This window comes from Mya arenaria, chromosome 2, assembly GCF_026914265.1.
Source record: "Mya arenaria isolate MELC-2E11 chromosome 2, ASM2691426v1".
Classification (NCBI taxonomy): Eukaryota; Metazoa; Mollusca; class Bivalvia; order Myida; family Myidae; genus Mya; species Mya arenaria.
The window spans coordinates 42903811-42930352 of NC_069123.1; the positions used below are offsets into that span (position 1 = coordinate 42903811).

The 26542-nt window shown below is 34.3% G+C and overlaps 2 protein-coding genes across 3 annotated transcripts; one reads left to right on the forward strand and one right to left on the reverse strand.

The window, feature by feature from the left end:
* Window positions 1-862: 862 nt before the first annotated feature.
* LOC128219768 (uncharacterized) lies at window positions 863-6169 on the reverse strand. Its single transcript, XM_052927740.1, has 6 exons — window positions 6011-6169; window positions 4492-4605; window positions 4153-4222; window positions 3678-3810; window positions 3157-3265; window positions 863-1689 (listed from the first exon to the last, which is right to left on the reverse strand). Exons 1-6 carry the CDS (start codon window positions 6125-6127, stop codon window positions 1540-1542), a joined length of 693 nt encoding a protein of 230 aa, XP_052783700.1. The 5' UTR covers window positions 6128-6169; the 3' UTR covers window positions 863-1539.
* Window positions 6170-6266: 97 nt separating this feature from the next.
* On the forward strand, window positions 6267-26473 carry LOC128211637 (ubiquitin conjugation factor E4 A-like). Of its 2 annotated transcripts, XM_052916633.1 has the most exons (21): window positions 6267-6371; window positions 7701-7819; window positions 8176-8310; window positions 8815-8915; window positions 10085-10252; window positions 10514-10664; window positions 10949-11154; window positions 11469-11651; window positions 12364-12481; window positions 12671-12886; window positions 13417-13532; window positions 14032-14173; window positions 14675-14931; window positions 15225-15391; window positions 17846-18038; window positions 18249-18362; window positions 18776-19027; window positions 20182-20433; window positions 23271-23291; window positions 24243-24400; window positions 25242-26473. In XM_052916633.1, the coding sequence occupies exons 2-21, from the start codon at window positions 7702-7704 to the stop codon at window positions 25366-25368; spliced, it is 3195 nt and encodes a 1064-aa protein (XP_052772593.1). In that variant the 5' UTR covers window positions 6267-6371; window position 7701; the 3' UTR covers window positions 25369-26473. The 2 variants fall into 2 exon arrangements, with proteins under 2 accessions (XP_052772593.1, XP_052772600.1); XM_052916640.1 differs by lacking the exon at window positions 23271-23291.
* The last annotated feature ends 69 nt before the right edge of the window (window positions 26474-26542 follow it).

Genomic DNA, 26542 nt, shown 5'->3' on the forward strand with positions numbered 1-26542 from the left:
ACGGTCACTAGGTCAAATGTTTCCTTTATTGATGCCATTCCTACCATATCGTGAAGATACTTGTTTTTTCGATTGGTCAAGTTTTACAGTGGGTAAAGTTATGATAAATGTTTAGAACATCTTGTTACGACACTAATGTTTAAACACAATATTTTTACCCATTCTTTAAAGTGGTAAGTGAAACTTGGTCTGACAAACAGTAAACACTCCAATTGAGATCACATTTACTACCTTTATGATGCCTGTTTCTGATACATATCTGTATTTAATCTAGGTCAAAATAATAGGGTTCTTTGTACTGCATTTTGATCCGGGAGGTTGTATTCGACTCGAGTGGATTTTTGGAGATTTTTTTGCACAAGTCGAGTGAAACCAAAATCAACTAAGTCGAATAAGACATTCTGGATCAAAACGCAATACTAATAACCCTTTTATTATAAACATTACTGGCTAGATCACTTAAAAGCCAACAAATGTCATTTTAACGACACACTATTTTGTTTTATGATGTCATCATAGCGCAACGATACTTGTTATGACGTGACGTCACAAGAGTTGAATACGGCTGTATTGCACTGAAGTGGAATTCTGAATACCGTTTTTTTTTTTGGTTATGTATTGCGTGTGGATTTATGATGGGTATATAATAAATATTAATATTCATGTCTGATAAAAAAAAGCATAAACAATCAAAATCATTAAAATCTATCTGGCTTTTCAAGTTTCTGCATAGCGTAAAAATATCCAATCATTAGTTTGTCATTTCATTTTCATATTAAAACAGTTGAGTAGAATTTTGAAATGTTAGCTCCTATGAAAACAATATTTAAATAGGTATATTTAACTCAAATTTGAAGCCTTTTTTCTTCAATTTATTAAACTAATATAGAAAATATAAAAGTTCAATCAACATCCAATTTCTACATATTCCAGACAAATAATTCACATAACATTATGAAGAACATTGAATTGAACATTTACTATATTCTAGTGTAATTAAAATTGTACACCATGCCATTCGAATGAAAGATTACAAAACACTTCATTTGCATTTAAGGTGTATGTCCAACTCTGAAAACTACTGTATCAAGTTTTATGTCAATAAATCACTAAGTGTGTTTTCTTCACACTAACCCATAAAACATGTCACTCACGGAATGCTGAAGTGCGCTGAATTTTCTTTTTTCATTAGCAGAATATACACTGTAGGCTTTATGAAGCAATTATAATATCAAACAATGATATGAAGCTCTTGCTTCATTCCAGAAGCTCCTGCTTCTTTCTATCCAACTATTAATGAAGCATTTGTTCTGTATCACAACATTTGACATATTGTAACCTTTAGACTTTATCCATAACAGAGGTAACTGACAACTTAACACCAATTCAATCCTATGTGGTTCAAATCCAATTCAGTATCACATCCACTGGGTACCTACATTAGTAGTCTACTGAAGCAATGCTTCCACATAAATATAAACTATGGACACTAGTATATCACAAAATCAGAGGTTATCCAAGCACTAAAAAGTCACTATATCACAACGGTGGTCCCTCTAAATGTGTGGAGTGAAGCGGCTCTGTTTGTAAGGTGTGTAGTTGTTTCATGCTCTGCTGGATCTGACAGTATGATTGGAAACTGGTCTGCATCGCACCTAGCACGCTCGTCAGCTCAGATATCATCTTCTCCTGCAAAACATGTGAAAATGTGAGAGTTCATTTATTTGATGAAAATAATAAGTTCCAGTCATTTCTACTGTGTCTATGCAGTAGTGTAGACACAGAGTTTCCTAAGATTTCCAGTAAGGAGGGTTCCTGTGACCCTCATGGTTGACGCATTTGAGTCAATGGTACTTACCACATACAGGGTCCCAATAAATGGTTTTCACTAAATGAAATTTCATTTTGAGGGTGCCAGGAGCACAGTTAGTTCAAATTAGACGTCACTAGCTTAGAAATAGGGTCATTTAGCTTTTCTTTGTCAGGGAAATTCCTCCAAGCACATTTAAGTTTGGTGACAACATAATATTAGCCATGGGCTAAATAGTGGGTTACCCATTCTTGTTATGCCAAGGTGCCTCATGAGGCTTAACTTTAATGATGTTTTCTACAACAAACTTAATCCAAGCATACAAAAAATAGAAATGCCACAATGCAACGAAGGTTTTCAACGATCAACAGGACTTGTGTTGTGCTATCGAAACCCCTATGATGTCATTCCGTACTAAGGAGGCAAGGTCTTGTCTGTGCGAGGCAAGGTCTTGATGAAAAACTGATCTATAAAAACCTAAAGAGAGCCCAATGTTCTGTGGCTACATGAATGTCTTGCAGCAGACAATTAATAAAGATTTTGCAATCAATTTATATTGTATTGTAAATCATCTATACTGTTTTTCAAGTTTTACTTGTGAGCCAGATGAACCTACCTTAGTTCAATATAACATTTCTATAGCCCTAGATTGGTTGGAATATTTCCTTAAAATATCATTGAGTGGAAAACATGTTTCTATTTTATGAACTGTTACAAGTTTTAGTTATAATAAATGAACTGTTTACTATTTTTAGGACCACTGCTATTGACCCAAATGCAATCCTATGAAAGGTTTCCATAAACTCTTTCTATATACCAAGTTTGATCAAAATATGTCAACCTTAACTACTGAAAAGATAATCAGTTTCAAACTTTTATTTATCTATTTCAAGTATGGTACACAGTCACCTTTACCTGGACCAAAAAGACCCAAACCCAGTCGCATGAAAGGTCTTTATAAGTACATTCTATATACCATGTTTAGTACCAATATGTCAACACTTAATAAAGTAATTCAATTTCATATGTAAGTTTGATGCTGCCATCAGAAAAGCAATGTATGCCATTCCAATAACCAGGTTTCACTATGTGCAAACCTGATTATAATGAATGGTTTAAAGTAAACTATTCAAATTTCGTTTATCTTGATTGGGATGAAAACTGATAGCATTCATAACCACTCTTTAGGCCATGTGAAAGTTCTCTTTATAGGGCTTTTACCAGAAATTCAATTTATGACAAAGGCTCTTTTATCTCTTAAAAGGAAAAACAATATATATTTAACCCCAAAAGGTAAGATTTACAATTGCTATAAAGTAAAAGGTTGTAAGAAAGCCTGTTTGTACCAATTTTCCATCCGACCAGGTGAGGGACTTTGTCCACACAAGGTTTTCCATGTTAGTTGTTAGCTCTCCTAGCAGGGGTGTCATCTGAGGGAACAGTTCACAGGCAAACCTGAAAACACATCAGAGAATTTTTAATTGACAAGTACATGTAGTAAATACCAGGACATCTCTATTCAACTTGGCAAGTTTATCTCTCAGAGGTATTTCAGTAAATCTACGAAATAAATGCTACCATAGTCTAGTATTTACTGAAGAAACCTACTTCTAAAATTTTAATCGTTTGATAAACATTTTAGGTCATTTCATTTACCTTAATTGATCAGTTATGACTACATAAATTAATATGGTCAAAACAAAGCTTTTAATTGTGTTCGACATGATCTATTAAACTGAAAATCCCAAATGTTAATTCGCTCTATACATCAATAATTAAAATGAAAAAATCAATTAAGAAGTTAGAGCAAGTCATTTTCTTGTCTACAAAGAGAAAATAGTTTTTCAGAAACCTAGGAGGGCCTCACTTGTGGTGCTGAGCCTCAAGGCGAAGGTAATCCCCCTGGAAGGGCTGCTGGAGGCGCCGTATCAGCTGCTCCTTGCTCTCAATCACACTCTCAAGGTGGCTGTTCAGGGCCTTTATCTTGTTGATCCTGCCCTCTTAAGTCAACAATACACAAACACATAATTATGTAGGTTGTTTAAGGGTAAATCAAACTTTAATTGTCATACGCTTGTTTTAAGTTTCATGACTCAATGCATACAGTACAAAATGCATGTCATGCAAACAAAAACAGACTTAATTTGCATAGTAAGAATGAAAACAGTTAAATCTAGCCCATGGTTTTGTCAGCTTTTTGACTCCATTTTAATATTAAAATCCTTAAATATATGTTACTAATTTAACCACCCATAGTTTAATTTGATTTATCACAAATCTCTACACAGGATTAACAAGACTAAGTATACCATCACTGTTCTTATGTTACAATTTAATTTTACCAAGAATGTCCAAGTGAGTTATGTCTCTTGTCTCTTTGTCCTGCATCCGACACTGTATTTCTAGGTTTACCTGGAAATTATTAATTAAGCATATAGATATATACATATATATAAATCAGTTTGTATTTAGCTATACTTTGTGTAACTTTGTACATTTATATAAGTTCATGTATGTTCTTTATATCTAATACGTAAAATTACAAGTCTAAGTTTGAGATATTTATCTTTACCAAATTGTGCCAAAATGAATTTAAAAAAATGATTTCAATAACCTTATGATGCCTGCTATGAACAAGATAACATAAACAGGGAATGATAATAAAATTACAAACAACGTACCTTGTTAAGGTCTGTCCTTGCTTTGCTCATCTTTTTCAATACCTGTATCAGCTTCATGGACGAAAGGTTTGTGTCAGAATCAGGATCAAGGCAACCAGAATCATAGTCAGCTCTCTTTAATAAATATCAATAAATGGCATGATATTTAAAATAGATGGTGATATAGAAATAAGAACAATTTGAAATGTAGCAAACAAAAACAGGTATGTTATAGGACTCATAAAAATTGAGTATTTAGCTTTTCAGTTACATAAAACCGGGGAAAGAGATAACAGCATATTTGCAGTATGCTTGTAAAATAATGTTGTGTTGTAACACTTTTTAATTATTTTTTTGCAAAACAGGCAGTTTGCCAATAGGGCGTGGTCAGGTAGTTATTTCAGACCAAGATACCCAATGGTCAGACAATTGCATGCAGGTACCTGTGTATACATTTCACACATACATTTTGGACAAACATGACATAGTTCCATTAGTAAATACAGGGTTTCTTCCCATTTTAAAGCAGCGCAAAGTAACTATGTAGTTGAAACAAGAAAAAGTACAGTTTTTTTATCTTTTGTCATTTATGAAAAGCAATCTCTGTTTATGTGGTCTCTATCAAAAAGGTGACCAAAAGTCACCCATGAAAAGGACATGGAGAAGAATAATACTAGCGCTAAGTATATTGAGCGGGATATAAATGTCACCTGCTAGATAGTTAAAAAATGACGATGCTTTGTTGACAGGTTGATATGAATTTGTTTTTCATGAAACACTTAAGTGTAAAAAGAGAAAGGTATTAGCTAAAAATAATTTATGTTTAACTGTTTCTTATTATTTAATGCACCAGTCAATTGTAACCACGCCTCCCCCCCCCCCCAAGGTCGGGGGGTATACCGGGGATAGCCAGGGAAATGGGCCGTGTTTTTACCTTTCAGGTGGCCCCGCGGTGCCGGGTGAATGCGGTGGTTTTGTCTTCGCGCAAAATATAGTGGGGAATTTGCCTTACCTTTGCTCCCTGGGGTGCGGGGGCATTTGGCGGGAATTGACTATCAGTTCGTCCCCGCAGGGTGGAGATTTTACCCGGGGTTGGCTGGACCGAAAGTCAAAGTCCCCGCTATTCCCTGGACCTGGGGGGCCGTGGTTACAATTGACTGGTGCATAACAATGCAGTTTAATTATTGGGGAGTTACAATTGAAGAATAAATTTAGCATTGGTATGAATCAGTCCACTTGTTGCGTTTAGGGAACAAACTGAAAATCCATATGTTGAAAAAAAAATCCCATACGTGCATTTATTGTGGCTAATAACATGTACTCGTCGATGTCCTACATGTATTTCCTAAAATCAGAATATTGCAATTAATGTACACTACTGCAGTAAATGGAGTCCTCCTAACACTTTATACAAAGAGAACAACATAGAAAATAACTAGTGTTGAATTGTATAAGCTCAATGATGTCATTGTCAGATTGTTGACATCTGAAATGAGAAATGTCAAATCATGAAATAACTTTGGATACATTGATTTATTACATTCGCAATGTGTCCCGTTCTTTCTCCTAGAACCAACGCCTTTCGAAGACCAGTCAGGGATCTTTCTTGGTTGTTCCATGGATTGCTGGCTTCTGCAAACTGCGAAATGTTGTCCATATTCCAATTTCAAACTTGCTTCAACAAAACAAAACGAACGGAAATCTCCTTCTGAAGAGTATTAAGTTGTTACCGGCTTTTATGATTCGTACGAATAAGAGCAGGAAACCAAATATTGTAAAATTCGGATTTATTCTGATTTCTTCGTTGATCACGTCACTTTAATAACTGACGTGTAGCTGAAATTAAGAAATACCCGTTAGCTTCTGCTTTTGTATTGCTGTTTATTGAAAAGGAGCACAAGGTATTTTTATCTGTAGTTAATTGATTGTCAACTCGGTACATTGACATTCTTGTACATATGTGTATATTCTGTACAGTATATCTGGATTCTTGGCAAATCGGTCTGTGATTGTAAACTGGTGATTTTTTGACAGTTATGATTTTAGACTCAATAGATTGCTGATGACATTAAGTTCATTTCAGTCTTTAACTTTGTTATGTTATGAAGAACGACTGCATGTGTTCTCACTATTTATTACTGATACATATGATATTGGTGAGGATGGTACAGCTCTGACTGCTAGAGATAAACTGACCGCCTGTGTTGGCTGGCTGGCCTTATCATACAAGGTGAACTATAAATAGCGGGAGGAATTAATTCATTGCTGTATAATGTTACAAACTTGTCTTAGGATAGATCAAATCTGTTTGATGGAAATGAGCTCCTGCTGTTTATAAATGTCAGAAAATGTTGAAAGGATTATAGCATGCCAATAAAACTACTTATTTATGCACCAGTCAATTGTAACCACGCCCCCCCCCCCCCAGGTCCAGGGAATAGCGGGGACTTTGACTTTCGGTCCAGCCAACACCGGCTACTGCAGGGGTCGAACAGATGGTAAAATCCCCGCCAAATGCCCCCGCACCCCAGGGACCCTAGGTAAGGCACATTCCCCGCTATATTTAAAGCGAAGACAAAACTACCGCATTCACCCAGCACTGCGAGGCCACCTGAAAGGTAAAAACACGGCCCATTTCCCCGGTATACCCCCGGACCTGGGGGGGCCATGGTTACAATTGACTGGTGCATTAAATAAACAGATACAACAATAACCTGCAGATAACAATCAAATCTTACAATGACAACAAAATTTCTCACCTGAACATGCATCTAGTTGAAGAAATTTGGTAAAGTTTCCGAAAGTATCAAAAAAGAAATCTCAATACATTGATCTGGTCCATAAGTAAAGCCTACAGAGTGTTTTCATGAGTTCATTGTCTTCTAACTGTACATAGTGCTTATATGTGGACCAGAGCATTGTCTATTTAGATTTTGAGAACATTGCGTATACACATTCGCCTCCAGTAAATTTTGCATAAATCAGAATATGTGTATGAATTAACACATTGCAAGCTTTTTACTTTCAAGTGTTTTTTTTTTATCAATTTGAGGATATGTTTACTCTGTTGAGTTTTGGTGGATTTGGGTGTTTTGACTTGCTACTATAAGAACAAAAAACTTTTTGGAGTACTTAATTTATGTAATAAAATATTAAATTGCATGGAAATACCAGAGAATGAAGTGTACATGTATGTATAAATTATATATACCAGTATGTATTCATTTCAGTATGGCTGAGCAAAACAATATAGCAAACAATCCGTTTGCTGCTCTGTTTCCAAGCCTTGATGATGCCCAGATGTACGCTTCAAACAAACGTCTCACTCAGGACAATGACTTTCACACAGGTTAATAGCAGTTTTCTAAAGAAAAAAGTAATGCTGTAAATGTGCTGTTATGTAAAACTTCACTCATATTTTGTTTTATATTACCGGGTACTGGGTATTAAAAAAATCATTTTTCTTAGATGAGATACATTAAAAAAATTGGCCTGCATTTGTTTATGATTCTTCTGAAAATAAACAATATGTTTTAAGCTAAGACCATTTACATGTACATCAATTTGTAGCTTAAAAGCTGTAATAAAATTATTATGTGAAAGAATGTCTTAGCATGCACTGTATTTGTATTTTTTCATTTGTATGAAATTGTGTTACAATGTCTTCTCAACAAAATATATGTTCACATTAAGTGTTTGTTACAGAGAATATATCCCTATCTGAAGAACCAAAGCGAAATGAAGAGCTATCAGAAGAGGAGATTCGCCTGCTGTCAGTGTACAAGAGGCGAGTGAGCTGTATGCTGGAAAAGGTCTTCCTCATCACTCTAGACAATGACGGTAATTATTCATTACTGTAAATCGGAAATAGTTTTACATGTGCCCAATGTACATATTTTGCAGGTCAATTAATGACTATGCCATTAAGAACATTTAAAATCAGGTATTAAAATCAGGTATAATATAAGGGAGGCATAAAGTATGTACCCGAAAAGAGGCATATATGTTAGTTACACTGTCTGCTAGACTTTTCGTGTTTTGTTAGTAGCTATCATGTCTCAGCTGAAGTTACTTAATTCTATTCAAATTTCGAACAAACTTTACTGAAACATGGGAAGTTGTGTAGGCTTAGCATTAATGCTCTCGACTCAAAAGTCAAAGCCAAATTAAGGGCGATTGTAATGTTCCTATGAGAGCTAAAATTCATCTCGCACAAATATGAAGTAAAAATACTGAAATGTTAACACAAAGATATTTTTAACTTGAAACTATGGTAAGATTTTTAATGAAACAGGCCCCTGAACTACAATGTTAACACAATAAAAATGTGGCTTTATTTTACAGAGGCATTTGAGGAAGGCAGGCCGGTACGGTGTGTGTATATGGAAGGGCTGGCAGAGACACTAGATGGACAGACCTGGCTTGATGTTGACTGTCTGGAACAGGTGATTTGTTGTCTTTAAGTAATGTTGTCTTCGAGTAACCTGCGATATATGATAATCACATCTGAGTCACTTCATTTGTCTAACAGTGTTTAGTAATGCATTTTTTTTTGTTCTTGTGGGGTTATTGTTGGGAGCAGATTATTTGTGTTAAACTGGCATACATTTTTTTTATAACATTTAAGACTGACAGATGGGAAGAAACTGACTCCAAGTTTCATGTGTTACTAAAATAATCAAACATCTAAATCCTACATTTAAAATGATGAGTGGTACGTAGTAATTAATTAAGGTGACACTAGTGTATATACTTTCATTGTATTCTGCAAGAAGTGATCAAGTTGAACTTTAAATATAATAAAAGGAAAATCAATGATTTATTTCAGTTATAAAAGTTTTTTACTTATTCAAGATTCAATTATTGTTGCTTTAGTCTTATTGAATTTATGGCAAAATGTCAAGATATACATGTGTATTATGACATGTTTCAGCGTTTCAAAAAGACCCGGTTATCAGGTGGAAACCTTGCAATATATGTCAGAACATCCAACTACTTTTTTTCTGCCTCTTTGAAACCTGATTTGGTTTCAGCAATTAACCTCTTACTTTCATTAATTATCCTGCTACTTAAATCAATGATCCTGCTACTTTAAGCAATTATCCTGCCACTTTAAGCTATTCTCCTGCTACAATCTTGCTTCTTTCAGCTATTACCCTGCTAATTTCAGTAACTATCTTGCTACAACATTTATCTTGCTGCTATCCTGCTACTTTCAGCAATGACCCTGCCGCTTACAGCAATTATCCTACAGCAACAATTATCTTGCTGCTACCCTACTACTTTCAGCAATTTTCTTGCTACAACCATTATCCTGCTACTATTCTGCTTTTTCAGCAATTATTCTGCTACAACAATTATCCGGCTGCTATCCTGCTACTTTCAGCAATTATCCGGCTACTATCCTGCTACTTTCAGCAATTAGCCGCTACTATCTTGCTTCTTTCAGGAATTACCCTGCTAATTTCAGCAACTATACTGATAGAACAATTATCCTGCTGCTATCTTACTACAGTCAGCTATTATCCTGCTACTTTCAGCAATTATTCTATGATCCTCCAACTTATTATTTATTTCTTTGATAAATGTTGCTTATCCATTTGTTTACGTGAAGGCTGTGTTTGAGCGGTTATTGCTTGAGAATCCTGGTGGCTCTGTGATAGTGACAAGTCCCCGATCAGTCGGTCGACCTACAGAGGCAAGTCAGGCTGCAGAAAGACATGTGCTCCGCTATCTCACACAGTGTTACTCCAGGTTGGGAAAACTGGCACAAAACAACGAGGTATAAGAAATAGTGTATTTACAAATTCCATCAAAGTTACTGTGGTAGATATGTATTGTTGTATCAGGGAATGAATAAAAAGTATGCATATTTTCAATTGTTAATTTTTTCTGCTTTCTGAAATCACCACTCCAAAGGTCTTGATAAACATTTGCTTTCAACTGTATATTGGTTAACTTTTAAAATTATTGTGATTTTAAAAACCAGGTATACATTTATACATAAATAAATATGTTATCATGCTTACATGTTTAATTCCAGTACTCAGACCTAGATACGGAGCTTTCACGCTGTAGATCTGTGATACTGTTAAACAGTAAGACATGTCTCCAGCAGTCCGAACTCTACCCGGACCAAAACATACGCAAACAGTTCATAGATATATACCTTGAGGCCTGCCACTTCCTGTCGGGTATGTTCAATAATTTAAGATTGGTCTTTGATTTCATTTCCTGGCCAGTATGCATTGTAGTTTACAGAATCATCTGTAAGTCTTAAAAAAAATCATTCTATTTACCCTCAAATGAGAAATGAGATCAGATGAAAAGCTGTCCACTTTTAGTCAAGAAAATACAGTGATGTAACCAATTCTAAAAACCCAGGATATTTTGCGTTTTGTTTTATTAAAGAGTTTAACTGCAATAGTAACATCATTTTCTTTTGATAATATATTATAGATGTTACGTTGATATTTAGATGACACTAGTACACAGGAGTTTTTCTTGAGAACATCGGATGAGATTCACAAGAACAATGAAGACGGGAGCCTAAGCGAGGTGTTTACCCCCGTCCTGGACGCTCTCAAGGCAAAGTTCATCACTGAGTTCACCCTCATGCATCCGGATGTGACCAGATACCTCGGCCTCATCAGCTTCTTTACACAGAGTGCTCCATTAGCTGAGGTGTGTTCCAATTAATGGAAATGTAAATAACCATTGTAGTTATTGGTCGATGCAATAGTATTATGCACATACAGTAAGTTTAGTCCCTTATGGAAACAATGCATAGATAAATTATCATATGTGTTGTATGTTTATAATTATTATTGAAGTCATTTAATTCATACAATACCTCAGCAATAGTTGGTGCAACTTTTAAGATGATAAAACAGATCCTTTAACATTAGTTTAATATAACCATAAGATTATATAACACCATGTGGGATTCAGATGTATCTATAAATAATACATGTATTGGTAAACTTTTTTATTTTCAGATGTTTATGGCATACAATACCCCAACAGACTGGACCAGGGGCCGTGACTTTGAGAAGACCTTGCTGGGGGCCATGCTCAGCTACAGCCCCATTCCCGAGCAGGGCAAGCCCAACACCTTCTTTGAGAACCCATCTACCACACCCAAACAGGAGCATGATATAGCAGAAAAAAATATATGGCTGGTATGTGTTTGACTGAAACATATAGGACAAATGGGTTGTGCTTGCTAATTGGATGAATTAGGTACACATGTTGTCAAGTGAACTCTGTAAGTGCTTAAAGCCAGCTTTGATATGTTGGTTATTCTTGTACTTAAGTTACATTTTCTGTCAGCAGTAACAATTATTTTTTGGGGGTTCTGGTGTGTATACATTTTTTGTGTGTGTGAAAATAACAACATTTGAAGTTACTAGCTTTATGTACAGACTTTTCCAATGCCCATTGAATACCTTGCTAGAAATTAAATTGCCATTGTTATGTTACTTGCATTTGCTAGGAGTGGAATGGTTTAAGAATATTGGGATCAATGCAACTTTAAAGACTGAATGTTTGAATGCATTCAATGTCAAGGTACCTACCTCTAAGGTCATCATATTACAATCGTTATTGGTTGCCATGTTAGCGCACTTGCTTCTCACCTAGGCAACACGGGTTCAATTCCCGGCTGGACAAGTGGGTTTTCTCCGAGTTCTCCGTTTTTCCCCACAACACAAGACCATGCTCTCGGGTAAAATTGTGCCAACGAGAGTAATAACTTGTTTTGTTTGAAAAAACAACAACACTTGTTTCCCAATAGCATCTTTCTAGAAAGTTCCATTTAATAATGACTTCTATGACAAAATGATCTTGCTTACAAGATTTAATCTTACCTATTGCTATGTTTCCCCCCTGCAGCCTCTGTCTGGGACCTGCCAGTTGGTGTACGAGATCATACGAAGCATCATAAAAGTGTCTCCACATCTCAAACACACAGTTCTGTCCTGGATCGGCAAATGTATTAGTGCTAACTCAGGTGAGTTGTTTCATATGAACTATTTATGGAGCTTTATGAGAAGTCATGCAAGGGAGATTTTAATAAGTATTGCAATAGGAACATATTATCATTGTATGGTGTAAATACAGAAATGTAGAAAATAACTGTTACGAGTTTTGCAGTTGAAGTTGTGCTAAGGTTGATTTTGTTATGTGTCCTGTACTTCAGGTCGTGCCAAGTTATGGACAGCGCATGCCCAACAGGGTTATGGTCAGATCTACACCTCGGACGGCTACAGCCTAAACTTGTGTTACATCATGCTCAAACTGTGTGAGCCATTTTCCAAGCCTTGTTCAAAACTACTGCTCAAAATCCAGCCATCTTACTTACGAGCAATTGCGGCAGATGACAATGATGCTCGTGAAAGAGGCATACATTCACAAGGTGAGGTGTTCTTTAAATGAGAACATTCAGTGTACTGTTTTATATCAAGTCATGGTAAGATGGACAAAAATTGACCATTTACCCCTACCCTGTACAAAAACCAAATTTTTGCATAGAGGGACAAAATTGCCAAAATATGATATTCAACTTTTCTTGGTATTTTTTCAAGAAATATCCTTAATTTATATAATGTTTAGTTTCATAACATTTAAGTTTTTTTTCTGAAACACAGAATAAAATATAATTTAAGAGCATGTGGGGATTTTTTCCTTTCTTGCAAAAATTTGTCCCAGGAGTGGGGATCACTTCATGTTATTTATTAGCATTAACTGAATCCTTTTTCAGCAGTTTGTAATGTGGAATTAAGAAGCGGGAGACATTCGGTATATTAATTAAATAGTACAATTTTTGAAACAAATAAATTACTTTGTTAAAGTAAATAATTACAGCAGTCATTCTGGGATATGCTGACTTTAGATATGTAACAAAAATAGCCATATATGTATAACATATTTTGTGTATTTATACAGACTTAAGTAAGGAGACGTGTCTAATTCCTCTTGGAGAGAATGAGACCATTGCGGAGGACAAGAACTTCAATTTCATCACTGAATGCTTCTTTCTTACACATCAGGCCATAAACCAGGTACACAATACATATACCTTAATACCAGTAAGATCGCAGTCATGTAGTCATTTGCTTATAACCCTCATCCTATTTTCTAATGTAATATTTTGTTATCAGACGTTTATACTCACTCCAATCTATAAACCCTACTTAGTAGGCATCCATTTACTCCTGACCACAGTATCAATGATTTTTCTTTTATGCCAATTGATAAAATTAAGAACAATTGGAAACGATTATTAAAGGAGAGTAAATGGATACACATTCTTGGCACAGTCATTTCTAATGGTATGAATTCAAAAATATTATTTTAATTCTTCTTGCAGAATTAAAAAAAACGCAAAATTATTCTGGTTTATAACTGTTTTTAACCTATTTAATGTTGCATAGTTTATACTGGTTTATTGATGTTTGTTCCTTTACACTGTGTAATACTGTATTTAAATAATGAAAATGAAAATTGTGTGATTTTTCTGTATTCCATTTACCATTCAAATAACATTATTGCATTTGTCAGGGTTTCCATGCAGTACATGAGAAGTTTCTGAAGATGAACCAGGAGTTACACCAAATACAGCAGGCATATGACGCACTGCGGGCACAGGGAGCCGGCCAGGATGACGTCAACGTCACTAGGTACAAGGCATTCATGGAAAAAGGTTAGGGATTCTTACATGTATAGTTGTTGAGTTTACTGAAGACAAGTAAACAATTTCAGAAAAAAAATACATTTTATGGAATATAATACTGCTTTTACTCTTATTCTTTTAATTTTCACTTATAAACAAAAACAACAACTACAAAGTTTAATGCATTCAGGCTCTTATGCCTTTAGCATACAAACAATTCATGAGCAAACAAGAAAAATTAGAGAGAAGCACACTAATAAAATGTGAACACAATATGAAATGATATAGAAGTGAAATATTTTGCACTAAAAGGAAAATTAAGGATGTTTATATGAAAAGAATTGTGGTTAAAAAATTATAACAATAAAGAATTACAAATCATTTGGATGGTGGGATTTGAGAAAAAAGTTAAAATGGATTGTAAATACCCCTAATAAGCACAGCAGAGCACATGTAAATAGAGCTAGTACTTTTATGATTAAATGATTTTTGCATTCTAGTCTCACAATCATTGAAATACACATCTTACAGGAATGAAAGAGTACATGTGTACGAAAGCAGCTCTAACAGAACCCCAGCTTCTAGAAATGACATTGAAATTCTCCATAGCAACAAGCACCTGGCTAGTCCAGGTTGCTAGGAGTAGTGATTTCACAGACTTTGAGCCAATAACATTCCCTCTTCCGGATCAGGTGCCTGTTGCCCTTGGTTACACTCCTGAATTTATAATGGGCAATGTGACTGACTTCACACTGTTTCTTCATCGGTTTAAAGATGAAATGTATGAGGTAATGCTAAATACTGAATCGTTACCATTCATTTTCTTGAACAAATACATTAACAGAACTAAAACAGTAATTACATTTTCCATCCTTTCATTCACACAATCATGATTTGGCTTCAATGTTCACAAAAACTCTACAGATAAAAATCAATTTAACAACATTAATGTGCATGACTTTTTTATTTCATAAAGCTAAATTTCTACTTCCAATTAGCAATCAATACAACCCTTTTGCTCTCATTCTACTTAAGTATTTCATAAAAAATATTTCTTATACATGTTTTTACTGGTATTCAGTCAAGTGGCAGTGGTTTAGAGCACCTGATGACACTGATCCTCGTCTATATGGGGAGTCCAGATCGTATGAAGAACCCACATCTGCGTGCTGAGTTGGCAGAAACTCTCGCTGCCCTCATGCCGTTCAACCCTGACAGTAACAATGTGCGAACTGGAATGCTGTCAAAGTATGTGATAGTACAATACACTTAAAGTGACTGTCATATCAATAAGCTGTACATTAAAGTGACACTCTTATTCAAAACCAACACATACACATACACATGTATGACAAACACAAATTTTGAGCGATGAACCTTAAACTACTTATTAAATAATGCATTTATGGAAAATATTGATTACTGATAACAATGGAAAAAAAATATTACTGATAACAAGATTGTAACCATCTATTTAATAGCTGAAAACACAAAAATATTAAATGATTGGTGAGTGCTAAAAGATTTACTGTGATTTACTATCGACTCATAAAGTAGAAATACCGTGTTTTCATTCAAATTAAACTTGGTATCCTTCATAAGAACCATTGTTTTGGAAATTATTTCATCCTTTTTAGAATATTTAAACAAATGTACTGGTAATAATTGTGGTAAATCTTATTTGGGAGTACTAGTACATCTATAAGAATGATCATATAATCAATTAATTATTCTTAATTTGCAAATGTATCCGAAATCAAATCATACCCCCACCCTATTATTTAATTTTAAACTCACATGTATTTGACAGTCATATTTTATTTAGTTATTTATTGTGTGTGATGTATGAATATTTTTTGTGATTTAGGTATGAATCATCTACATATGTTATAAAATAGAGTAATATATTTAAGTTATTTATGTGTAAAAACAGTTAATTTCTAGATTCAATTTTGGAAGGTTGGATATTTTTTATTCTGAACTTGTTTGTCTCTTGTCTTGGCGATAATTTCTCAGGTTTGTCTCTTCTCTAAAATTTAATATCATCATTAACATCTAAAATACTGTCAATATAGGATATTACACAAGTCACCAATACAATACTCTTTTAATGATTACACTTCAATTTATAAAAATCTATCTTCTTCATAGAGTTCAATTGCCAACATTACACCTAAACAAAGGATGATGCATCGCTATTGAAACTAACAAATGTCTGTATGGTATCTCACAAGAATATGTGTTCAAAACCTTGTAGCATTTAAGACATGTAAATGCAATATCAGATTTTAAAACTTAGTAAATGTGCAATTGGTTAGAACAACTCAATATGGGAAGAAGTATTTCCGCTTTGAGGCCAGTCAGGTATGGAACAGCCTCCCAAATCAAAAAGGTGCTCTTAAAACTACCTAGAATTAAGAAGGCTGATTTGCACCTGGACAGGCCCTTCTTGTAAATGCTCAATATAAATAATCTTTTCCAAAGAATTTTTCTAGCTAACTAAACACTAACCTATTCTTTGTTTAAAGTTAAAAAAAATGTAATTTATAACCTTTAAACCATTTTAAACCCATTTACATAATGCTTCTTTCAGTTTTTGCTGTTTAAAATGTATACTTTAATAATCCTTAATTTATTCTCTTGAAATAATTAACCTTTTTACAGTGGTATGTCAACTAGAGGAAGCGTGTGCATGTGGACTTGCCGTACAGCCAGAAAAACTGGTTGATGTTATCATTTTATGCAGTGCTCTAATCCATCATACTTTTTGTAATTGTTTGCATAAATATAAGAAACCGCCTTTTTAAATACATTTTCAATATGTTACCTATTTAAAACTTTATACTTTTTTTCAGGTCACCAGTTCATCGTTATGTTTTGTTTCGTATGTTTGTTATTCATGTTAGAAAACAGCTCAATTAGTTAATGTTTCTTGTTATCATATACCTGACTTTAAATAAAGATTCTTGTAAGATTCTTGTTTCTATATTTCAAGTGGGGTGAAACCATTGGTAATATTTCTATGTGTTGACCTTGAAAGAGCATTTAATTGGAACTTTGTTTCCACCTATTTAGATATATTGCTAGTAATGACATTAATAAACTGACCAACATCATGTAACTTTTTGACACATTGCTTTCTATGGTATCATATACAGCAATCTTATTCACGTTTATAATGGCAATTGTTTGAGTCTTAGTTAGAAGGGGCACAAGATAGGTTTAATGCATTATTGTGTTTAACTCATCTGACTAAAATGATCGAAACAATGTGTATGAATTGTGAACAGATATTGTTTGTGATATTTGGCACTTTTTTATCTGGGGAAATTGCTGGAAACTTATTTAATTAAGGCTAATGTTTTTCATCTGTACACAAATCATACATATATATGGTATCATGCCAGCACAATATTGACAATTAACTCAATAGAGGCTCAAATGACTAAAAAATGTCACATATTGATAATTGTTATAACAAAAGAAAATAATATGTAATTTATGTAAGCAAAAACAAAAAACAAATTAAATATTGATTTTTCTTTTGATTTTTCTTTTGTTTGGTGTTAAGTCATCACTCTTCCCAAACAAACAAAAAAATCAATAAAAAATCATTTTAAAAAATGGAATTGCTAGATAATCAAACACAGCATGTGCCATTCATTTCATGCATATTATCATAATTTTATATTATTTCTTCAGGTACTACCGAGAACAGGTTTTCCAGCACCATCCCCTGATAAGCCACCTGGCTGAGAAACTGATACATGTGTTTGTGAGCATTGAGATGACTGGGCAGAGTGTGCAGTTTGAGCAGAAGTTCAACTATCGACGCCCAATGTACAAGGTTCTACATTACATCTGGGAAAAACAGATACATAAAGATGCTATTAAGGTACCCTAGATATTTAGTTCAATCATTACAGTGATTTAGGCATGAATGCCTTATTCCATGTAAATCAATTTTGAACTGGAAATTTCATATTGTCCATTATGACTGTCCTGAACTTAAAGCTAAAATTCCAATACAGATGTATGTAATTATCCAATTACATGTAAGATATGTCTTTATAAATGCTTTTTATGAACATACATTCCAAAACAGAGTCTTGCTGAGCATGCAGAGGCCAGCATAGAAGACACAGATGCGCCACTGTTCCTGAGGTTCATAAACCTGCTCGTCAATGATGCCATCTTTCTCCTTGATGAGGCATTGGATGTAAGAAAACTAGGAAATTTATCACAATTTTGTTATTTTGTTGTTGTGTGAGTAAGTAAATGTTTCATTCAAAATATTTAGCTTGGCTGATTGAAAAAAGGCTAAGTATAAAATACTTCAAACTTACCTATTAAACATTTAGAATTCTCGTAAAAGGTTCCTTTTCAAACTGCAATGTGTTATAATTATGGACTAGCTATTAAAAATTGGTTTTAATGTTTAGTTTTGCAATAAAAACTTGAACATAAGCTAAAAATAAATCAGCTAAAAAAATGTTAACAAAAATAATTGCGAATTTATGACTTATTTAAGTGCCAAATTTCGCAATTTAAAACAAAATAAAACAAACAACGCAAAAAAACTTCATGTTTTTGCAGCATGTGTATGTTATATATTTAAAATATCTGTTTCAGTTCATGAAGCAGCTGAAGGAGTTGCAGGGCGTTCGTGATGGGCCAGAGTGGGCGGGCATGACAGCCGTCGCCCAACGCCAGCACACCTCCAACCTCCAGCAGATCGGCAAGCTGGCCCGGTACCACAACATGATGGGCAACCTGACCATCCTTACCCTTGAGATGCTCACACGAGACATACGCTCCATCTTCTGTCACTCCGTCATGGTGGACAGGATCGCAGCCATGCTAAACTACTTTCTCCTGCATCTGGTAATGTACCCTTGTTGGCAGTTAAGATTTATAACGTTTGCAGGACATTAGATTTTAATAGTTATTTTAAGGGTCACATAAAACATTTGTGGTCACCCTATAGTTATCACCCTGTCTGTCTGTAAGTCGGTTAAGGTGAAGGTCACATAGAGAGGATAATCCTATGGAATGTTCCAAATATGCACATAGAACATAAGTGGTGCTGTCTTGGCTGTAACTTTGTGGTGCTTAGGGATTTTTGAGATAACATTGGCCCTACAATTGTAAGTCTCTATTACTTAGTTCATCACTCCCCTACACTTGAGGTCAACAAGCAGGGGTCCTGCATGTGTGCTTATATCTTATGTTAACACTTATGAATAAAGATGTATTCCATTGGTTTGACTGGCTCTTTAGGGGCATTTGTCACTTTCAGTGACAACTCCTTGACCTGTTTTTTTACTAATGCACCCTAAGTTATTTCCCTTGAGAAACAAGTTATTTTGGAAAATATTCAAGGTGTGAATGACTATTTATCTGTACGTGGTGAATGGCCAAATGTCTGTGTGAACTCTTTAATTGCAATATGTATAGTCAACTCACTTGTCTTCTAACATTCCTTCAGACTGCCTGGTCTGTCAAAGATGTTTCATTCGGCGCTCTTATCACATCCTGTGATGGCTCTAATTAAATGTCATTATGAGTACTTTAAATGTTCTGTTTTAAGTGCAAGTTTGAGTAAGAAATTAGTGAAATATGTATCTTAACTAGAATTGAATCGTTTTAGAAGCACATATAAGGTTATCTGTTTTTCAAAGAAAAAGGTTGAAGTATTGTTTGAGGCATCGGTGTCTGTGACATCAGCTTTGGAAAATGTTAACCTTGGCCAAAACTCTATCAAGTTCAAGATATGGAACTTGGGACACATATGTAGCATACCCATAATTCTGGCTTTCATATTTGTTGATTAAGCTTCCCCTACCCTTTTAATGATTCTTTGAATTCAAATCAAGTTCATTACATTATACAAATGTTCCTCATTTAGATGTAAGTGGTACAGTTTTGTTAGAGTCTATTCATTAAAATTACATTGTACAGGTATGTATATTTTTCCAGTATACTTGAGAGTATTAGTTAAATGTCAGGGATTTTATTATCTCATGCTTTGTTTACAGGTAGGCCCGAAACAAAGAGAAATCAAGGTAAAAGATAAAAATGAGTTCGAGTTCAAACCCGATGTGCTGGTGTCTGACATCGCGAAGATTTACTTGAATCTCTCGAACGACGAGGCATTTTGTCGTGCAGTTTCTGGGGATGGGCGGTCATACTCACCTGAACTCTTCCCCAAGGCAGTCCGGGTCCTTCAGAAGATTTGCAGTCCTCCAGTTATGATCAGCAATTTTGAGTCTCTCCATACAAAGATCAGTGTAAGTTTTCATGTATTGCGTTTTAAAAGTTTTCGTATTTAAAGTATAAAGCTTTTTGTTTGGTTTAACAACAGAAATGGTGTTATCGGGGGGAAAAGTTTACAAACAAACCTGTTATGGCCGTGTTGTTTTAACATAATTTACCTTGAAAGTCTAGATAGAATTTAAATTTAAGTTTAAAATGATTCCTTTGGTCAGTGCTGAATAACAGCAGAGTAGTGGAGACAGTAGGAGATGCAAGTGTCGGGATTTATTACTCTACTTCTTAATTCACTGCATTCCCCCTCTCAATCCGCTAGTGAATGGTGACCTAATATTTGATATATTATGGTTAAAAAGAACTTTTGGTAGAATTAAATAGAAACTGTAAATGCTAAATACAAATTTTGTGCTTGTTAAAAAAATAAGTTTCCTCTGATCACGAATTTGCCTGTTAACGCTTGAAGCAATTAGCTCATGATTAAAGAACATTGTTCATTGGGTTACATGTTTTAATTGTGACCCATGGATATATATGATTTCAAAGTGGGGGTCAAATTTCGGCATAGTGATGAACATTAAATAGAGAAAAAATACTTCCTAAAGTACCCTATTGGCATCAAAAACAATAGGGGTCATCTACTTGTCAATATCAACAAACTACAAAGTTTGAGGACACTATGCCTGACCATTCATCAGTTATTGATTGGACATGTTTTTGTCTATAGGCAGAAATGGTTATTTGAAAGTAACAAAGGGCCATAACTCTACCATACATAACTATATAGATTTTTACTGCATTTGACATGCATCATTCCCATTCCTGTATATTACCTTATGGAAAGTGATATGTGACCCCCCCAGTATTAAGATATGGCTCCTGGTGGAAATTTTCCTTAAAGAAATAGCTATTATTAAGTTCCAAATGGCCATAAATCTTTTTTACATTATTGGAATGTAAAAACACATCATTTCCCTTATCTAATATACATTCATTCAAAGTTTCACTATCAAGTACCATAATATGGCTTGGAACAGAAAAAAGTGTTACAGACGGACTAACAGGGGGGAGGAGGGGGACAGACAACACTGAAAGAATACCCATCTGCCTTTGGTTGGGATATAAAAACTGATATAAACTTACATTCAAACTTTCCAGGCAGTAACTTTTTATTCTTATAGTGAAATTGTTTTTATACAGTTCACTCTTGTATTAATTTCTAATGCTGTTTCATGTTACATGTTACATTGTATCATATTATGTTTAGGCCACTCCTTTTTTATTTTTTGGTTTACAAGAATTCTTGGAAAAAATGTCCACTGGGTGGTCGAAAAAAAAAAAAAGGAAAAAAAGTCATAAAACATACTCTTAAAGGGTGACAATCATAGAACAACATAATAACAACATTTACTTGACATTTTAAATTTTTAAACTGCTATTAATGCAAGTTTTAAAACACTCAAAGTTCTAATTAAACACACAGTTCAAATCTTACATACTGTGCATATAAAACATCAATGAAATTGACTATAAAACTATGAAACATGTATACATGTATAAACTACACTTTTTATCAAAGATACATTGAATATCACTCAGCAAGACATTTGTTTAGCTGTAAGGGTATGCTAAAGCAAAGTGAATGCAGAACACTTAAAAACTGACCAATATTGAATTTAAAACAAAACAAAACCGAGAAGGCGCATTTTACGCATTAAAATACACAAAATTGCACTGTATTAAAACAATACATTACATTTTCTAAACATTGTCTCAGTTATTTTAATTTGAAAATGTCAATAAAGTGAAATAATTACCAAATTTGTTAACAAGGGAGTCACATTTTATGAAGACATTTGAGCTTTAATATATTATATTGTGAAAATAATTCCTGAAAAACTAAAAACCAAACTAGACCTAGATTTGAGTTTTAATTTACCCTAACCATGCGGGGTCCGAATATATTCGGACCTTGTTGTGTGTAACCCGATCCATGCTAAGTCCGGATATTTTCGGACTGGGATATTTACCATGGGATGTTCACCAAATCCATTTCAAATTCAAATCTTGCAGCAAATTACCACATCAGTACATACAAATCACATAGCAAAATAATAAATCAAGCATGTGACTTAATTTTATGTACCAATAATAGTAAACTGACAGAGAAATCCATAATTACGTATCGGATATTTTCATTTTCTCCCAACTCCGCCATTTTGTGTATGCGTTCACTGGGCATCAATACGTCATGTTTGTTTATTTATCATTTTATTAAAGGCTATTACTTGGTTACAACAACAAATCTCATTTATAGTGAAATATCAAATTCATTATAAATTGAAATGGACTTATTCAAAATAGTTTTCCGTGTTGTTTTATCTAAATGTTTTGCACAGTTACAACTCCCGGCATCAGTAAATGCCATTGACACATGTGTTCAACTCTTTCATTGTTTTTACTCTACTATTAACCCAAACATGAATTAACATGTAATCTAGAATAAACACAAGTTTTACATTGACACAATGACAAGTATTTCCAAACCATTCTGTGATTTAAAATCCATAAACACCACCGACTGAACTTGAGATAAATTCGGAAAATTAGACCAGCCGGTTCACTATAACTGTAGCAACAGTGCAGCATGCAGTTGACAGAATGATGGAAAATTGTACGCAAATTTTAAAGCTACATTAGCTTTTAATGAATACAACAAGTATGACATAATGTGGTGGTAACTGAGCAAATATCCAAAATTTCCTGTTAGTTTTATACTTGCATGTTTATTTATCTACAAAGTGACACACTAATCCTGGAAAGACCTAAGTTGTGTTATCAATATATGTTTATATAGATTCTGAGACAAAAAATAAAGGTAAAAACTGTCAATTTGTCAGAGTGCAGCATTAATGGTCTCTTTAATATATCCTTGGCTATATATTTGTCACCGTGTGACTTTCTCTTTCAAATTCTGGTAGAAAATTTATTGTTCTTTTTTTTGGTCTTTTTACATCTTATTTTTGCTATAATATTTACTTTTATAATTTCCTACAAAGGCTTTTGTCAGTCATTCTAATTGCAATTGAGTGTTTTGACATTTCTGATAAGATTTTGACTGCTTCCTCTTCCTCTTCTTATAATTATTATCAGTTGATTATCTCAGATCATTATCAGAAACATTACTCTTTAAGACTGATGCTTCTCAATTATCTCAGGCTTAATTTAATTGTAAATTTTACTTTTTGACAATTACTAATTTTGAGTGACACTTTCTAAAATCTTTATTATCTTTTTATCACTTAATTCTCATTGGTAACTTCTACTCTTTAAGTTAGTATATATAGTCTGCACATTTTTCATTTTCATACACATAGATACATAATGAGAAACAGAGAGAGAGAGATAGAAGGAAAACTTAACTAGGAATTTTGTACGTCTTCTTTTAACTAAGGAAATATCTTTGAACTACTTTTATTGTGACTATATAATTAATTCACTTACTTTCATAACTTAAAATATCACATGGACTATTGAATGTTTCTTGTTGAATAAGTCTTTGGATTTATCTTTGTTTACTATTCAACTTAAATGTGGAATTAATAAAGAACCAACTTTTAAACATCTTAATTGGACTTGAGTTGTTAATCCAAGTGAACCATTAAACGTGATCTGAACTTAAACGGTAACTCGCAGTTGTGCCAGCTAATTCCCCAAATCAATGGCCAACTGCATGTGCCCCTTAGACAGTGTGGCTATATATATATATATAGACACCCTTGGTTCTAAAGTAAAGCGCCTTACTATTGCTATATGCCATATATTGCAGGCGGTAGGTGAAGCCCTGGAGCTGGAGGAGGAGCTGATGGCAGACGCCCCGGAGGAGTTCCTAGACCCAATCATGGGCACACTAATGCGTGAGCCAGTGAAACTACCCACGTCAGGAAACATTGTAGACAGGTCCATCATCTCCAGGCATATACTCAGGTTTGTCTACGTCATGCCACTTTGTTTTAAATTTGATCATTAGAAAAGCTGATATCTTATAGAATCATGCCATGTTGAATTCCTTGATCGAAGTCAGTACTGGTGTCCATCGTGTAGATGCAATAACAAATGGCCTATTGGATTTGTGATATTCATCTAAATCACTCATGGTAACTACCTTAATTAAAATGCAACAGATCCATGGTTATTTGCAGCACTATGGTAAACATAGACAAACTTCCAATCAAATACCATGCTGTTGTACTGTTTTATTTTCATGAAAATTTAATGATAATCAGGATCGCATTCTCCTACATTAAAGGTTGGATAATGATGAATCTAACGCATGGTATGCATTGCATCATGACGCATGACCGTCTACGTGGCCTAGTGGTTAAGCAAGTGGTTGAGCGGGAGGTCGTGGGTTCGACCCATGGCCGCGTCATTCCAAAATACATTAAAATTTGGTACAAGTAGCTCCCTTTCCTGGCGCTTGGCATTTAAAGGGTTGTACTTGGAAAAGTGGTGTACTCAGTACTGGTTTAACCCTGGAAAGTTGTACCCTGTGTATCGGTGCTGTACACCGAGCACGTAAAAGAACCAAGGGGTCTTTTCGAAAAAGAGCTAGGGTGTCGCACCCGGACTTCCTTGTATCCCACCACTGTCTCTTCAGCGTGCTGTCCCTTCAGCAAAAAAAAAAGACCCCATTGGAAATAAGTGCTTGCACTTTCACAGGTTATCCTTGACTGCTAGGTCTAAAGAAATACATACATACATCATCACTCTGGTGCACGAAAATGGGTAATCATCAACAATGATTTCTTTCTTATCTCCACTGCAGTGATCAAAATGACCCATTCAACAGAGCGCCGCTTTCCCTGGACATGGTTGTGCCCATGGTGGACCTGAAGGCTCGGATAGAAGCCTGGATACAAGAACAGAGGGACAAACATAACTCTGACACTTGATGATGGGTTTTGTGCGGTTCATTTGTAGTGGAACTGATATTGTTGAATTGTCAGCATTGTAATGTTCTTATAAACCATATGGTTTGCTAACAAGACATATCTTTTTAAGAGCAGGAATTAAAATTCAACTGCAATGTCAAATACATGCTTGTTAAAAACAGATGGATTATGATCTTACATTATGTAATTATATGTATAGATTCATAGGTGATTGGACCAGGGCAGCAATATTCAATAAGATGCCTGTTTAACTAAAAAAGGTTTGCTAACTTAAATAGCAGTCGTTTCTGTTCTTATTTGGAAAAAAAACCTGTGTGTCAAGTTCAAGTTTCCTCATCTGATAAATGAGTCATTGATCTGCTGCATTTTAATTCAAACATATTTAACATACATATCAAACATCAGATTCCAACATTGTATGTTATGCTGTTACATTACATACATAATTTATTGAAACATATTAAATCTAAAGTAGAAATTATGATATAATAGATGCTGCATTTTGGGATGTTCCTTCAATTTAAGGATATTTTAGGGTTAGAACTAAGAATGGAACTGATTTGAGTCAGCCTTCAGATTTGAAGTAATACTTTAGTCTAAGTTGTGATTATATTAAAGCTAAAGGTAAACCAATTCACTCCGTACACTTTCAAGTTTCTAGAAGCGATAAAAACTGATAATCTGCATCAAGATGTTGATATCTGTCCGCCAAAAGTTTTTAGTTTTCATTCTGATCATGTACTTATGGATTTAGATCGTTTTTTTGTTTATAAATTTTGGCACCATTATATCATTCTTTTTTTCAGTTTTCATTAAAGCTTCCTGGTTTCATATTTTCTATGGTGGATCATGTTGTGATTAAAGGGATAACATGTGATCAAGGTTTTAACTTTAAACATGTTATCTTTAGGTAGCTTAATACGAACAATACTGTAGAAATCCTCAATATGCTAGATATTGCAGTGACAGCTGAGTACAATATTGTTGTTATAGATATATGTTTCTTGGTAAAAATGTTAAGTTTCTCAAGACTTTTTTTCACATAAAAAGCAACATGAAATGATTATATTTATGAATTCCATTGTGCAATAAAAGTTTTATCAAACGTTAACTTAAGTTTGCTTTATTTGTTCCATAAAATCAATTATTAGACCATTAATCCATTGGGAAGTCT

Excerpts from the sequence above, each read along its gene's own strand:
- LOC128219768 (XM_052927740.1), bottom strand. The coding sequence starts at position 6,127 with ATGGACAACATTTCGCAGTTTGCAGAAGCCAGCAATCCATGGAACAAC. Across the intron at positions 4,606-6,010 it reads GAACGGGACACATTGCGAAT|AGAGCTGACTATGATTCTGG; the intron begins GTAATAAATCAA and ends TATTTATTAAAG. Across the intron at positions 4,223-4,491 it reads CAAGGACAGACCTTAACAAG|GTAAACCTAGAAATACAGTG; the intron begins GTACGTTGTTTG and ends AATAATTTCCAG.
- LOC128211637 (XM_052916633.1), top strand. The coding sequence starts at position 7,702 with ATGGCTGAGCAAAACAATATAGCAAACAATCCGTTTGCTGCTCTGTTT. Across the intron at positions 14,932-15,224 it reads TTAAAGATGAAATGTATGAG|TCAAGTGGCAGTGGTTTAGA; the intron begins GTAATGCTAAAT and ends ACTGGTATTCAG. Across the intron at positions 15,392-17,845 it reads CGAACTGGAATGCTGTCAAA|GTACTACCGAGAACAGGTTT; the intron begins GTATGTGATAGT and ends TTATTTCTTCAG.